Raw genomic sequence first — 15,936 nt, 5'->3', positions numbered from 1 at the left:
AATATTTTCATAGTGATAAGTAGAAAAATACTAATACTCCCTTTTGGGGGGGGGCAAGGGATGTGGGTGGCGCTATGGTCTAAACCACTGAGCCTCTTGGGCTTGCCAATCAGAAGGTCGGTGGTTTGAATCTGCGCAACGGGGTGAACTCCCGTTGCTCAGTCCCAGCTCCTGCCAACCTAGCAGTTTGAAAGCATGCCAGTGCAAGTAGATAAACAGAAAGCTTTCTGTGGACAAATGCTGGCTCCCTCGGCCTGAAAGCGAGATGAGCGCCGCAATCCTAGTCGCCTTTGACTGGACTTACGGTAACTGCCCAGGGGTCCTTTACCTTTTAACGTTACCGTACTCCCTTTTTCAAAGTAGAAGCCTGGTAACAAAATTAGGGCATTTCAATATAGAATTTAGCCTATGTGGAATAGAGTTGTATGTGTTACTCCAGGTGGAACAATTTATTGTAGTTCTGGAACAAAAGCTGCAGGGGAAACCCAAGAGAGAGAGTCCCCTCGAGAGCCAACTCAGCTATGTTCTAGAAGCAGCAAACAAACGTATTATGTTTCAGCACTACACCTGTTTTAATCTGAAGCCGTGGTCCAAATTAGGTCTTTTCCTTAGGACAGCTGCACAGAGAGAATTTTGAGCAGGTTTGCCTTGTTTCACCAAGATGATGCGGTTTCTGCAAAACTTCAGAGCAGGCAGTAAAGATGGGACCATTAAAGGTTCATGCAGGTGCTAAGTGCAATGAAAGTTCCCCAGCAGCAACTTCTATACAGTGGTGCCTCACAAGACGAAATTAATCCGTTCCGTGAGGCTCTTCGTATAGCGGTTTTTTCATCTTGCGAAGCAAGCCCATTAACAGCTTAGTGGATTAGCGCTATTAGCAGCTTTTAGCGATCAGCTGTTAAGTGGCTTATCAACGGATCAGCTGATAAGCGGCTTAGCGGCTTAGGAAAAGGGGGAAAAAGCGGAAAAAAACCTGCAGGAACTTGCAAGACATTTTCGTCTTGTGAAGCAAGCCCATAGGGAAATTTGTTTTGCGAAGCGCCTCCAAAACGGAAAACCCTTTTGTCTAGCGGGTTTTCCGTCTTGCGAGGCATTCGTCTTGCGGGGCACCACTGTATAATCTTTTCTGAGGAGTAAGCAACCACAACCCCCAATTTTAAGGTTTTTCTCTCTCTCTGTCAGAGAGGTTTACTACATTGAGAAACATATTCTGCCACTACAATTTTTCAGAACTTCATACGGCAGCCTGTGAGGCCAATATCTAAGATTGTCCACCCATCTTTCTGCTCACGATATATTCCAACCAGAGTTATTCTGCGAAAATGTGATGAACGGAGGGGCAGGCAATCCTTCTGTGTTGTAAATAGGACATAGCTTGTAGTCGCATGGCCACTCATTCCACGCATAGCGGAGGCCGACGGTGCTATTAGGGCACTCTGGGTTGTGCAGAATCACTGTGTGGGAAGCGCTGGTAGCAATGGATACTGGGCTCCAATGGCACAATGACTCTGCAGAGCAGCACACCTGCCAAAGAGAGAGATAGAGGACTTACCCAAACTTGCTTCAGATGAAGCCCTAGGAACTAAAGCCCTAGAATGATAGAGTCATTCCACACATGTAGCTCCATTTCAGCTTGTGGAAGATGCACTTGGCACCAGACTCTGGGCCAAAGTACACATTATTCAGTGCAGCCATGATCTGCCCCCCACCACAAAGCAGTCAATGGGGAATGGAAATTAGATAGGAGCAGCAGTGCTAGGCAAGAGGGCTTGTAACCCTTTCCCCACTATGTTGTCTTCCTCATCTAATCCCAGGGTGGATTTGATTTAAATCACGATTTAAATCACTAGACAGTAAGACTTGATTTAATTTTTTATTTTTTTTACAGAAAGATTCTTGCGGGTATAATCTTAATATTTACAACCAGATGGTTTCATTTTTGGAATAATCAGTTTTCAGACTAGTTTTTACAGTTGTATCAAAAATTACAGATTTGGTTATACTATTAGAAATACAGTACACAGACAGATAATTATGAAATTATTGTGAGGTTTAATAAGTTAACTGTTTATATTTGGACAACTTTTCTGCTGTGCTTTATTGGAAGGAGAAAAATAGTCATTTCCTTAATAACAATTTAAACCATTTATTTAGCTAAAACAATAACATTATAGCATATGTACTCATGTTTGTTAACTGATGTGGTTAAACATTTTTTTAAAATAAAACTTAGGCCGAATTTTAGCACACAGGAAAAACTTTAAAAAATCCTTATTTCCTGATGAATAGGCTTTGGACAATAATGTAACTTAAATAAAACATTATCTTTAGAAAGATTTTTCATCCAGAAGTATTTTATTTTTTAAAAACCCGATTTAAATAAAAATCAATTTTATTATTATTATTATTATTTTTAAAAAACCATTGGTTTTTTACCCACCCTGTCTAATCCTATTCCTCCACTCCTGAAGTTGCTACAAAGCCCATTTAAGGGGAATAATATAATACTGGCATCTAATATTGATATCTGAATTGTTAAAAACATAAAAGGATAGAAATATAGTAGGTCCACATCCGTTCGGTCTGTTCTTTCTTATGGGACACAAACCAGGCTGGTGCTGCTGGATTCAGGAATGAGTAAACTGGACGAATGAACGGCTTGTCTAATGGGCAGCACAACTCCCATGGTACACGGCAGAAGGAGTACCCCTTTCCCCTGCGGTTCTTACCTCAAACGTGTCATTGGTCAAGCGGCGAAGCAGGATATCTTCTTTATAAGAGACATTGATACTTTTGCGGGCTACATCCACCTGCACTCTCTCGGGGTATGGGCCTTGGAAAGCGATGCTTTTATCACCGTACGCTAATGCCAAGGCACCACGGAGCAATCGAGAGGCCACTGTCTGCTTATCTCGAGGATGGATGCTGCAAAGCAAGGGAAAGTAGCAGGGGGAGGGAAGAAAGGAGAGGATTACTACTGGGGTTCTGTTCAGTCCCCAGCCCTGCAGATTTACTGAGCTAAGGTAGGTACTGGGTTCAAAACACGAAACCAACCGTTTTTTCCAGTTCTCATAAAAATCCCATTTAGCTCTCATGGATGTAGAGAAACGTTATGCTAGCTGAGAACAATTGTCTTAGTTGAGGTTCATAACAGTTGTCTGAGGAAGGAGGGCAACAGATTGAGGAACGCCCTCCCCCCACAATAGCTCTTAGTTGTCCACCTACTGCCACTGTCCCTAGTTTTCTTTTTCCTCACCCCCATCTCTATACAGTCTCCATCCTTGGCTCTGCCCCTCTCTCCATGCCTTTTGTCATTCCATTCTCCCCCTAAAAATCTCGAAGAGATAGCAAGTTATGCAGTACATGGAAGAATACAGCAAAAGTGCTTAATTCAGTTTCCTAGAGGCTGCCATGAGCAACCAATCAGCGAACGCTATGAAAAGCTCTTTCATCAAGTCCTTGATGCAGTCTCTCAGCTGATTCTCTTTTTCTATCTACTGTTAAATAGAAGGAGCATAACTCAGTGTTGTAGCCACTGCAGTGCTAAGTAAATAGTTCCATGGGCAAGGATTTCTGCTTGCACAATGAAGCTTCCCCCTCCTTACACATGCCTCCTTAATTTGTTCTGAGTGTTCTCCATACCCTCCAGAACAGATTTGAGGGTCTAGGGTGCTAACAGAACAAGTCCTTTGGATACCAGACAATAGATCAGGAGTTCTATTTTTAGTATTCCCAGGCCGGGTTAGAACAGAGTACTGTCTGAAGTTCAGGAGAGCTGCTGCCAGACACTTGAGAGACTCTCTCTGAGATGAACCAATGGTCTGACTCAGTTTAAGGCAGATCCCTATGCTATCTACTCCTACCTTTTCTGCCGTGCTTCTCTTGGACATTGACCACTTCCCTGTCTTATGTGTAATAAATAATAATGATAATATTTATACCCTGCCCATCTGGCTGGGTTTCCCCAGTCACTCTGGGCGGCTCACAGGACATATCAGAACATACTAAAACATCAAACACTAAAAACTTCCTGATACAGGACTGTCTTCAGATATCTTCCTTGACACCTGAAGGGAGGGTGTTCCACAGGGAAGGTGCCACTACCAAGAAGGCCCTCCGCCTGGTTCCCTGTAACCTTGCTTCTCACAGGGAGGAAACCAGCAGAAGACCCTTGGAACTGGACCTCAGTGTCCAGGCTGAAAGATGGGGATGGAGATGCTTCTTCGGGTATACTTGGCTGAGGCCGTTTGGGGCTTTAAAGGTCAGCACCAAAACTTTGAATTGTGCTCAGAAACACACTGGGAGCCAATGAAAATCCTTTAGGACCGGTGTTATACGGTCCCGGCGGCCACTTCCAGTCACCAGTCTAGCTCCTGCATTCTGCCAGCAGCTGGACCAGACCCAGCTGGGACAGCAGCTGTTCTCATGTATGGCAGCAGCTGTACCCGTTTCTCCTTCCACTGTTCCTCTCTCTCTCCCCCCTGCATCATGAATCTGCCTCCCAGGCTATCCATCTCCTCCCTCCACCTGTCTGAAGAGCATTGGTGTAGATTCTAGGTCATCTTAGACTCCTGGCCAATAAGAGGCAAAGGTTTCCATCTCCAGATGCCTTCTGTTATAGAAGAGATTTGGGTACCTGAAAATCTTTATGGATGGTTTGGACGAAGAAAGAAAGTGGGCTATCTTTACCTTCCATAGGGGGAATTTTCATCACCAAGATCTATAGTCACAGCCATGAAAGTATTGAGCATTTTCTTATTAGGGACAAAGCCATAGTCTGCTGTTTGGTGCCATCGAATACGTGCAAAGTTGTCATTATGTTCAACAGAGCGAACTGTAGATAACTGCAACACAGAACAACATTTGATATTCTGAGACGAAACCTATCTCCAGCTGTGGATGTCATAGAATTATTTTTGTCTGTGCTTCCTGCAGACAGACATGGCTTAATGACAGCATCTGCAGCATATATCTAAAGCATTCTTATACCACTTTAGCAGCCACAAAGAATTTCAGGAGTTGTTGATGGTTAAGGCTGCTGGGAAATGTGGGTCTGTGAGGTAAGCACCCTTAGCAAACTACAGTTCCCAAGATTCTTTAAGGGAAGCCATGCCTGTTGAATCAGAGTGACAACTCTAAGCAAACAGTGTGCATGTTGCCCATCAGGAACATACGGACTGTGGAAAATAGGACACCTACACATTTTGGGATCACAGTTATGGCAGTGGTGGGAGAAGCAATAAAGGCCAGCAGAAAAGGAACCACTGTTGGAAATATCCCCCGCAGCAGACCCAGAACCTGCCTTCTGATCCAAGATACAGAGAAGGGAGAGTTTTCTACAGCATGGGGGGTTAGCTATTCCAGACTTGAGGACCACACCACCACCTTGCATACCCTGTGGGAAGGGCATGCCAGTGGTGGTGATGGCTACTCCATAGATGCTCACACTGTGAACCATACACACATCACATACACACCAGATCATGAACGGGTAGGGAACTCGGCTGGCTGCAATAGACCCACAGGCTGCTTCTGCATTACAGACATAGACAAAGGCGTCAACTGTCATATTGCTTAGGAAAGACATCGGAGATGTAAGGCCACACAAAGAATTCACCTGAATTACTCTGTTATCCAAGACTCAAGCCTGCTCCTAAGAAAGGCACCCACATTCCAAAGCCTACCACCCTGTCTTCCATAATTTGTAGAATCACTTAACCACCAGCAGTGTTGAAGGGTGTTGAGAAACCCGCAATGTGATCATGTCAGGACATGAAGTGAGTGGTTCTACACAATATGTATTGGGGAGGGGGCTGAGGTCCAAAGACAAATGTGAGAAAATACTCGGCTGTAGTGCAAGACGTAGGAAATAGCTAGGATGGGAGACAAATTGATACCGCCTCCCGCTGCTTGCACAAAGTGCTGCCTTCCTGCAGTTGTCTCAAAGCTGATAGCTCAGGGCTCAAGCCACCACCCTATGGCCACTTACCTGGACGAAGCCAAAGGGAAAGTACCGCTGAGTTTGCCAATCAGACCCTTCGTGGAAGCTTTTCCGCCAGTCTTCTATGAGTGCGGGAAATGTGCAGTTGTACAGACTGGTGTCTATAAGGGTGTTCGCTTCACCTGTGGTAGGGCACACAAAGCAGGAAACAGCCCAGATGGGGTAGCTATAGTGACACAATGCCTGCTCAACTCTGTTGTGGGGCCCAGCAGTATACCTGAAGGAGCGTCTCCACGCCCATCATTCTGCCCGGACACTGAGGTCCAGTGCTAAGGGCCTTCTGGCGATTCCCTCCCTGCGAGAAGTGAGGTTACAGGGAACCAGGCAGAGGGCTTTCTCGGTAGTGGCGCCCGCCCTGTGGAATGCCCTCCCATCAGATGTCAAGGAAAGAAAAATTAGCTGACTTTTAGAAGACATCTGAAGGCAGCCCTGTTTAGGGAAGTTTTTAATGTTATATGTTTTATTACTTCTTCTTCTTCTTCTTCTTCTTCTTCTTCTTCTTCTTATTATTATTTTGGAAGCTGCCCAGAGTGGCTGGGGAAACCCAGCCAGATGGGAGAGGTATAAATAATAATTTTATTATTATTATTAATACCTACCTTGATACCAAATAACACCTTGGAGGGTCATGTTGAGAAAAGGGTGAATCATGGCGTTCCAGAGCACCGATAACACTTTGGGGCCAGAATCAATGGATAAGGAAGCAGCCCTGCAACATATGAGATCGACCAATTAGAAATGAATTTACAGCAAGCAGCCAATGCTTGATTTCCGGCTGGTGAAGCACTTTTCTGAATATTTGTGATCAGAGAGTGCGGAAGGATTAAGCACACATCTACACAGCTCAGGCTATGTTATTGCATTGATCTGAAGCTGTCCTGGTCATATATGTCTTACCAGAGGCTTTTAAACGTAACTCTTTTAAAAAAAAGTTTCAATGGTTTTTCATAAAGTAGAATACATTAGCAACATCATTTATTTTGTCATGGTATCTGTACACTTCAGAGAAAATATGCCCCTCACTGAACTCATCCTATTCGTGCAAGTATCTTGTTACATACACCTCTCTCATTACTGTCAGAATAAAACAGCAAAACTGTAGAAAAGCTTTCATGCCGATAACATGTTCAAGGACTGAACCCTTTAAACCATGTTAGAACTAAACCAAGAGAAAACACTAGCTTTCCCAGGTCATGGAATATGCTTCCTCAATAAAAAAAGGTAAAGGTAAAGGACCCCTGGACAGTTAAATCCAGTTAAAGGCGACTATGGGGTGCGGAGCTCATCTTGCTTCAGGCCGAGGCAGCTGGTGTTTGTCCACAGACAGCTTTTCCAGTTCGTGGCCAGCATGACTAAACCACTTCTGGTGCAACGGAACACCATGACAGAAACCAGAGCACACAGAAATGCTGTTTACCTTCTTGCCACAGTGGTACCTATTTATCTATTTGCAATGGTGTGCTTTCAAACTGCTAGGTTGGCAGGAGCTGGGACAGAGCAACAGGAGCTCACTCTGTCGCAGGGATTTGAACCACTAACCTTCTGATCAGCAAGCCCAAGAGGCTCAGTGGTTTAGACCACAGCGCCACCCGTGCCCCATATTTCCACAATATGTGCCAATGGTTAAGACAAATTCATAGAGGATAAGGTTATCAATGGTTTCTAGTCATGAGAGTTACACTGCTGCCTTCAGGACCAGAGGCAACATGCTTCTGGATACTAGGTGATGGAGGAAAGAAGTAAGTGGTTATCGTCCCTGTGTCCTGCTTGGGGACCTCCTAAACGTAACTGGTTGGCTTCTGGGCAGGGGAAGTATACTCTTCTTACATTCCTATCATAATGATTGCAGGGTCTAAGGTTATTCATCCGACCTGTAAGAAACTAGGCCCAAGTCAGGCACACTGCACTGCCTTTCTAGTGCTAAATGGGATTACGCCAGGGGTACGGAAATTTGCAACCCTCCAGATGTTGTTTGACTCCAACTCCTATCAGCTTAGCCAATGGTTAAGGAAGATGGGAGTTTGAGTCCAACACCATCTGCAGGACCGCAGGTTGTGTGGATGCTTGTGTGCTGTTTCCGCACAGGAAGGAGGTGCTGCAAAGCCAGTGAGCACACAATATTCTGTAATAGTGGAAAGCATTCAGTGTACTGAGGAACCAATTTAACACAGCTGGAAGGAACAGAGCATACTGTCATTAACCCTCCTTACTTTTTAGAGTATCCTGAGATTGCACATTCCCGCAGTGCCCTCTTGGAAGACCAGGCCTCTATTGGTGTCCCTCCCCAGGAGGAGTCTATCAGTCCTATGGGATACTTGAGCTTCTCGAACAAATACCGGCCAAAGAGCCAGCACACAGCAGAGAAGTAACTGAAGTCTCCATGGCCAAGGTTCTCTGTTCAATGCAATGTTAAAAGAAACTTTAGAGCATATACAAACTTGCAAACTAATACTGCAACTAAATGTAATACAACTAAATGATGTATTACAAAAATAATTTCTGCTGCTGTATTTTCATATATTAGCCATTGTACAGCTGTGATAGATCAGGGAATGGAATACTGAAGAACTACTACATGCTCTGCTGAAGCAGCTAATGTTGGCCACTCTCAGAAACTGTGTAGCAGGCTGTGTGGATCATCATGTATCTGAGCCAGAATGAAAGTGCCCGTTGATCGGCGGAGATATTTGAGATGCTTGCGTCCATTAACTAAATCTTCAAGGTCTTTTTTTACCTTGAAGTCCATGGTACAGTTCAGGAAGGAAAATTGTTCAACTCTTACTCCGCCGGCCAAACCACAAACAGAAGATGCCTGCTTTTGACAGAACACACTCAAAACCTCTGTTTCAGATGGTTTGCCGGAGGTATTGCTTTTTTTAAAAAAAGGCTCTTACTGGCTGTCGGAATAGACCACGGCAAGCTGACGCTGGCAAGGTCCTGCAGTTCCACTTCGGACTGGACAAGACCAGCTGAAAACACACGGACGAGTGAGTAATGGGAAGCCTCTGCAAGCTCCTTACTGGCATTGAATATCTAGGAAACAGGGCAGATTCTACTGAAATACAGGTAAGCAAAATTCAAAACAAAGCCCTCAAATATACGGACAGGACAAAGTAACCCAAATCTAGTCCGGGGATTGTACTCATAAGAAAGAGTTATAAAGAACTGGGAATTTCTCTTACACACGCTGCAGAACCCCCCCCCCCCAAGGAAAAAGAAGGCCAAAATCTTATACTATTTCAAACCAAAAGTAGAAGATACAAGAAACATGGAGAGCCTGCACACTCACAAATGGTCTGTCGACTGTACCTGGCATGGGAAGGATATGGAAGCAAACGGAGGAGGGGAGGGAGTCGATCTGGCAACTGAGCGCTACAACAAGCAACTTTAGAAAACGAGGTCCCTGAGGCCTGACCGGAGCAGGAGTCACTATTGGGAGACTCAGAAACTAGGACAAACGAGCCCACCCAATCCCCTCAGCCCGGAGAGAAGGCAGGATCCCCTGCCTTGACTGAGTCGGAGGAGTGGCTGAACAACACAAGAGCACAATATTTGTGTTGTCTTCTAATCCACATTTAGCCGTCAGCCTGTAAGCTTATCAAATTCATTCCCATTTGCATGTGCTGCAACCTCCTGAAGCAAAGCAATGGCCCTAATTGCAACCTGTGAATTCAGACATAATAGCAAACCTGAAAGAAAGCCTGAACCCATGGTTTCAGATCTGGATTTGTCAGCAACAATAAAATCAAAGTTTGCGAGGCAGGCTCAGGTTTGGCTCAAGGGTAGAAACCTCTAGCCCTCCAAATGTTGTTAGACTCCAGTTCTCGTCAGCCCCAGCCAGTATGGCCAGTGGCCAGAGATGATGGGAGTTGTTGCTGAGCAACATCTATAGGGTCATTAGTTTCCCACCCCTGCATAAGCAACAGAAATCATGGCTTTGCATATTGTCCGAACTTGGCCTTTATCAGTACTTTTCCTCCCAATGGAGCATATGCTGCACTCTATAGTGATGTGGCTTACCTGAGAAACTGTCATTTCCATGTTACTTTGTCCACTACAAAACCAGACATCTCCAAAGTAGACATCGTTCAACGTCACATTTGATTCCTGTCCCGTCCAGTATTGCCGTATATGTATATTGAAAGGGCCACCTTGGGCCATAGGACTCAGGAGTACTTTCCAGATCCCAGAGCCTTTTTTTGGGGGGGGGGGGAGAGAATTTACAAAGATCTCAGGCTTAGATAGATAATTTATTATGGTCAAAGACTAGCTCACATAACATAACACAATAAAAACAGTGTTCATAAAGATAAAATATACAATTGGAGCAGATTGCAGCAATAGCTCATGAATTAAAATTGAGATATATACATACACCTGTACAACTGAGATTTGGGCTACCATAAAAAGTTGACCCTGAGGCACCCCAAAGGGCTATTTCAGCATTTCCCTAGTAAGCTATTTTATTCTAGAGGATGATCTGTGCCTACAAATCTAGGCGCAGAGTCTGGCTACCAGCCAGGTTGTCTTAGGATCTTTGCCTAAGAGGAGAGAATTAAGTTTAGACTTGTCTGAAAGATCGGCGAGCATCCTCAGCAAAGGATCAATGGTGTCTCTACGAATCTCAACATAAAAAGGACACCTAAGATCTCAGGCTTATTATCATATGGAATCTGTTCCAAGGAAAGTATACATGCCTAAACCAAGCCAACAGATTGCCAGAATCTCGGACCAACGATTCCTCCATTTTATCAATGCTTAACTTTTGTCACAAGAAACATTCCCTCTTTATGGGATCCCTGTACCCTACTGGTACTCACAGAAGTATGCACTAGAGGCACAAAGAAGTCAAATAAAGTTGTGCTGTTCAGGAGACTGTGTGTTAGGATTGGGCAGTGGGGCAAGCTTTATATACTTCAAGAATGTAAGAACCCAAATGAATCAGACCAAGAGCCATGACCATAGTGGCCTATAGATGCCTCTGGAAAGCCTACAGGCAGGACATAAGCATAATAGCATTCTCCCACTTGTGATCCACAGCAACTGGTGCTCAGAGACATATTGCCTCCGAAACTGAAGCCGAAACTGAACCGAAATTTGTTTAGATGAAATATGTTTGTGCCACCTTTAACATCTCATCATCATCATCATCAACCTTTTATTCGACCGTCAGTCAGGAAAAAATACATTTGTCAATACACAGTTAAAACATCCAGGAAGATTTTAGAACTTAGCCAACACTAAAATGGGCTAAACAGATAGCCCCATATCAATACAGTCAATTATAGTCTTGCGACGCTTAAAAGCTAAAAAAAGAAATTTGGCCACCAAGGAAGGTGGTTAACATCTAAAAATATTCTCAAGGTGGTTTGTAAAACAAAAACATGGAGCAATAATACATAGTTGGATGCAACCCCACGGCTAGTAGCTTTATCCTCCATGAATCTGCTTAATCTCTTTTACAGCCACCCAAGCTGGTGGTCATTACCACATCTGTTGGCAACATATCTGAGAATTTAAGGAAGCAATCTGTAAAAACTACAATTCTGCTTTTTGTTGGCTCTGAATCCACCACTTTAATCTGCCTTTTTTACCTTTAACGTCTGTCATTTTTTCCATAATGTTGCGATCCTTAGAAACAGTCACTACTATGTTGGCACCAGGATCCCCATAGCCCCATATGACGGCCTGACTTGGTTGCTTCTGCAGTACCATGTGATCGCCATAATAGGACGCAAGGCGAAGCGTAGCACCTGGGAGAACACAAAATGTCATGACATTCTTGTTAGCAGTTAGTGTTTCTCTGGAATGTTCCTGTGGGAAATGGGCTGCTTTGCAACAGTTAGATTTCGGCTGCCAGTCTGTATCAGGTTGTCAAGGAAGCCAAGTCTGTTAGTGAAAAGAGGAACAGATCCTCAGACATTTTACTTTTCTTCACCCCGAATTGTTCTTAGAGTTCAAGAAAATATTTTTTGCCTTTTTGGAGAACCCCTCCCCAGGATGCTTTTTCATATATTTTTTTGGGGTGAAATATAACAAAATACAACTTAAGGAGGCAAACACATAAAAACTAAACACAACGAAAGCAAGCATGGTATGGGATGTTACATTCACATCAAAAAACCCGATGAAGCTGGTTAGCTGGATATCTGCAATATGATACACAGACACATAAACCTATTATTGAAACCTTGCATGCAACTTTTCCCAGCATCCACATTGACATCAAAAGGCCACCCCATAAATGATCCCCATTTAATCCAGATACATTCTTTCCAGGGAAAATCCAGTAAGTTTAAAACAAAAAAACCTACTTTTAAAGTACTTTCGAGAATGTATAACTTGCTGCTTAAGTGGAATACACAGGACGAGACAGTCAAATCCGCTATGATAAAATGGGCTCAGGATGTGGGGCATAACATTATGTTTGTAGACTGGGAAAGGTTATGGAACACCGGTTTGAAATTTACGGCATGCACTGCCTTGAAGGAAAATATTATGAAAATGGTATACCGGTGGTACATGACCCCAGTCAAGCTAGTTAAGATATATCATCTGTCTGACAACAAATGTTGGAAATGTGGAGAGGCGGAAGGGACATTCTTTCATCTCTGGTGGACCTGCCCGAAAGTGAAGGCCTTCTGGGAAATGATCCATAATGAACTAAAAAAGGTACTGAGATTTACCTTACCTAAGAAACCAGAGGCCTTCCTTCTGGGCATGGTGGACCAGAGAGTGCTTAAGAAGGACAGAACCTTTTTCATGTATGCTACCACAGCAGCAAGGATCCTGATCGCAAAATATTGGAAGACACAAGATTTACCCACGCTGGAGGAATGGCAATCGCAGTTGATGGACTATATGGAATTGGCTGAAATGACTGGCAGAATCCGAGACGTGGGAGAAGAAACAATTGAGGAGGACTGGGAAAAGTTTAAGGACTATTTGAAAAAACACTATAAGCTGTATGAATGTTAAAAAATGCACCTTTCAGGAAACTCTAGCTTCAGCAAATGTAAGTTAATGAAATGAAAATTAAGACACAAGAATTTAGAGGTAAAATAATGAAACAACTTTATTGTGTTTAATATAAAGCATATAAGAATTGGGTTACAGTAAAATTGAAATTAGGGAACATGATAAAATGGAAGATACAACAAGTTTTGAAATAAGTTAACAAATTGCTGATGCTTTATAAGACAGGGAACGTAGGGTTTGGAGGATGTGGGGAAGTCCTTTAGATTGGATGGAAAAAGAATATGGAAATTTGTTATTCTTCTATTCTATTTTCTTATAACTATTCTTTATTCTTTTTTCTGTATTTCTCAAAAGCAATAAAAATATTAAAAAAAAAATAAAACAAAAAAACCTGTTTCCAGTCACCGGCTAGCAATATCTGAACTGCTTTATTAATATTAAGCCCTTGACTTAATATGAAAAGTGTGATGAGAGGAAAGTGAAATGCTGAAAGCACAGGGTAGTGACAGTTACACTGAAAAAAAAGTGACAGTTACACAATTTTTTTATTGTGCTAAGAATCACGGTTCTGGTTGTTGTGCTCCAACGCTTCCCACAAAAAACCTCTCTCTGTGCTTGCTATTAGTTTTGTTTTTTGAAAGAACTGCAATCCCTTCACATCAGGAGATTCAAATAGGAAGGTGTATAAACACGAAAGTTCTGTGACTAATGTGAATACAGTTGCTACCGTTTCAAATTTCCCCTCTAGCCCTTTTGTGTACATGTCTCCTAGCAAAGGACATTTTCCTGTGAGGGGCAGCTCCCGCCCTCTGTACTCACCTGCCCTCCAAACCAACAGCAACACAAGCAGCACAGAAGAAGCCATGGCCCCTCTGACCAAACAAAAGCAGGAAGTAACACCACGTGATTCTAGGGCATGCAGAATTCCAGCAGCCAGTTTATCTTAAAGAGGCGAGGTTCCTTGTGATCTCACAACTGACCTGGGGCAAAAAAAGGGGGTGGGTGGGGCATGATTTCCATTTGAAAGCTTAGTACAGAAAAGGCAATGCACGTTTTAATAAATGCCCTCCACCAGCTAGAATGCTATATAACACGATTTCTGCTTTATTCAGCCATGTGGCTTCAGGTCTGCCACAGATAGGAATAGGTAGCCTTTGCACTATCGTAGCCTAACATTTCTTACCCAAGCCTCTTACCATCCCTACCAGAAATATATACACCACTCCCCAAATTTGGGCTTCAGGAGTAGCCTCTTACTGCAGAGCCTTTGAGCACACGTCTAGACTTCTGTTCCTCCTGAGAAATTACCTGGACACATTGGCGAAGAATTGTCTGTTGAGCAAAGGATTGCAGGAGTGCACAGCACTGCAACCATCAACTGTCTACAAATCCCATGTCAAATTGGTAAAATATGTTAATATTACTCTTGATTTAACAACACACTTATATCCCACCCTTACTCCGTAGAGCTCAAAGTGGTTTTCACAACTTTCAACAACTTTATTCCAGAACCTTCAGAGCCTAAACTAGGCTATGGTGAATAATGATTTTGATAATATTTTTTATTAGTTTTCAATTACAACAATCCAATAAGAGCTTCATGATAACAATGCCAAATTATAATACAATTATTAATACAAATCATTCAAATACCAAATTATATAATTTAGGCAGCCTTCCGCGTGCTAGAATTGGTTTCTATAATTTCTATAATAAGTGAATGATGATTTTGGCTCAAGAGTCCTTTATGACAGATGGGGACTTGGGCTCCCCCCAGTCTCTCCCCTCCTCATTTTTAAATTTATTTTAACACAGTAATAATAATAGATAATAATAAAAACCCCAGCATCTTAACCCCTTCGGCCAGAAAATCTCTGCATTTTATTTTTATCTGGTCTTTCCTCCCCAAGATCAAAGCAATGTATGCGATTGCTCACAACTCTGTGAGAGGCTCAGGTGCACAGCTGACCCAGAGGAAGCCCACGGCCTAACAAGGACTCACACCCGAGTCTCCTTTGGGCACCCCTGGCACCCCAACAGAGCACACCAGTCGGGGGCTTTGTACCTGCCCGCTCCCTCCCGAGCACCATAAGGGGGCAGCTTAGGCCCTAAAAACCTCGGATGTTGCCGGGTGGAGGGGCTCCCACCATCCCTACCAGAAATATATACACGAGTCCCCAAATTTGGGCTTCAGGAATAATCTCTTATTGTGCATGTGTCTATACTTACTTGCAAGATTACTTGTAATGAGCAGTACACTGGGGATTAGTGACCTGTTTTCCAATTCCATTATTTTATGTGTTTTTTTTTAAAAAGCACTTGCTGAAATTGCTCCCGAGAAATTACCTGGGCACATTAGCAAAGAATGGTCTGTTGAGCAAAGGATGAAGGTACATAGCAATTCCAACTGTCTCTACAAATCCCATAATGTCAAATGGGTAAAATATGTCAGCATTACTCTTGATTTAACCATGCATTTATATCCCGCCTTTCTTCTGGAGAGTTCAAGGCTTCAACAACTTTATTCCAGAACCTTCAGGCTATGGCGAAGGATGATTTTGGCTCAAGAGTCTTTTATGACAGATGGGGACTTGGGCTCCCACAGCCTCTTAACCCCTTCGGCCAGAACAATCTCTTTGCATTTTATTTTTATCCGGGCTTTCCTCCCCAAGACCGAAGCAACCTATGGGATTGCTCACAACAACCCTGCTCAGGTGCGCGGCTGGCCCAGAGTTAGCCCGCGGCCTACCAGGCGCTGGCGTCCGAGCCTCCCTTGCGCAGCCGCGGCACCCTTACGGGGCGCACCAGGCGGCGGCTTTCTACCTGCCCGCTCCCCACCGAGCGCCACAGGGCGCAGCTTAGGCCGCGGCCCTGAATCCCCGGATGTTGCGGGGCTGAGGCGGCTGTGGGGGGGGCGTCGCGTGACGCCGCCGCCGTTTGTTGCGTAAGGCCTTCGC

General features: G+C 43.7%; 1 protein-coding gene across 5 annotated transcripts; it reads right to left on the bottom strand.

Annotated features, from left to right (window-relative positions):
* Positions 1-48: 48 nt before the first annotated feature.
* SIAE (sialic acid acetylesterase) lies at positions 49-15,781 on the bottom strand. Of its 5 annotated transcripts, none has more exons than XM_083713632.1 (12): positions 15,326-15,781; positions 13,799-13,959; positions 11,596-11,754; positions 10,022-10,194; positions 8,896-9,034; positions 8,212-8,395; positions 6,601-6,710; positions 5,990-6,123; positions 4,690-4,844; positions 2,730-2,925; positions 1,111-1,524; positions 49-922 (listed from the first exon to the last, which is right to left on the bottom strand). In XM_083713632.1, exons 2-11 carry the CDS (start codon positions 13,842-13,844, stop codon positions 1,288-1,290), a joined length of 1,533 nt encoding a protein of 510 aa, XP_083569758.1. In that variant the 5' UTR covers positions 13,845-13,959; positions 15,326-15,781; the 3' UTR covers positions 49-922; positions 1,111-1,287. The 5 variants fall into 5 exon arrangements, with proteins under 5 accessions (XP_083569758.1, XP_083569757.1, XP_083569759.1 ...); XM_083713631.1 differs by having other exon boundaries at positions 49-895; XM_083713633.1 differs by having other exon boundaries at positions 49-1,059; positions 1,196-1,524.
* Positions 15,782-15,936: the final 155 nt, after the last annotated feature.

This window comes from Podarcis gaigeae (genome assembly GCF_964106915.1).
Source record: "Podarcis gaigeae genome assembly, chromosome: 15".
Taxonomy (NCBI): Eukaryota; Metazoa; Chordata; class Lepidosauria; order Squamata; family Lacertidae; genus Podarcis; species Podarcis gaigeae.
The sequence above is the reverse complement of the archived record's forward strand: the minus strand, read 5'-3'. Positions and strand labels throughout refer to the sequence as shown.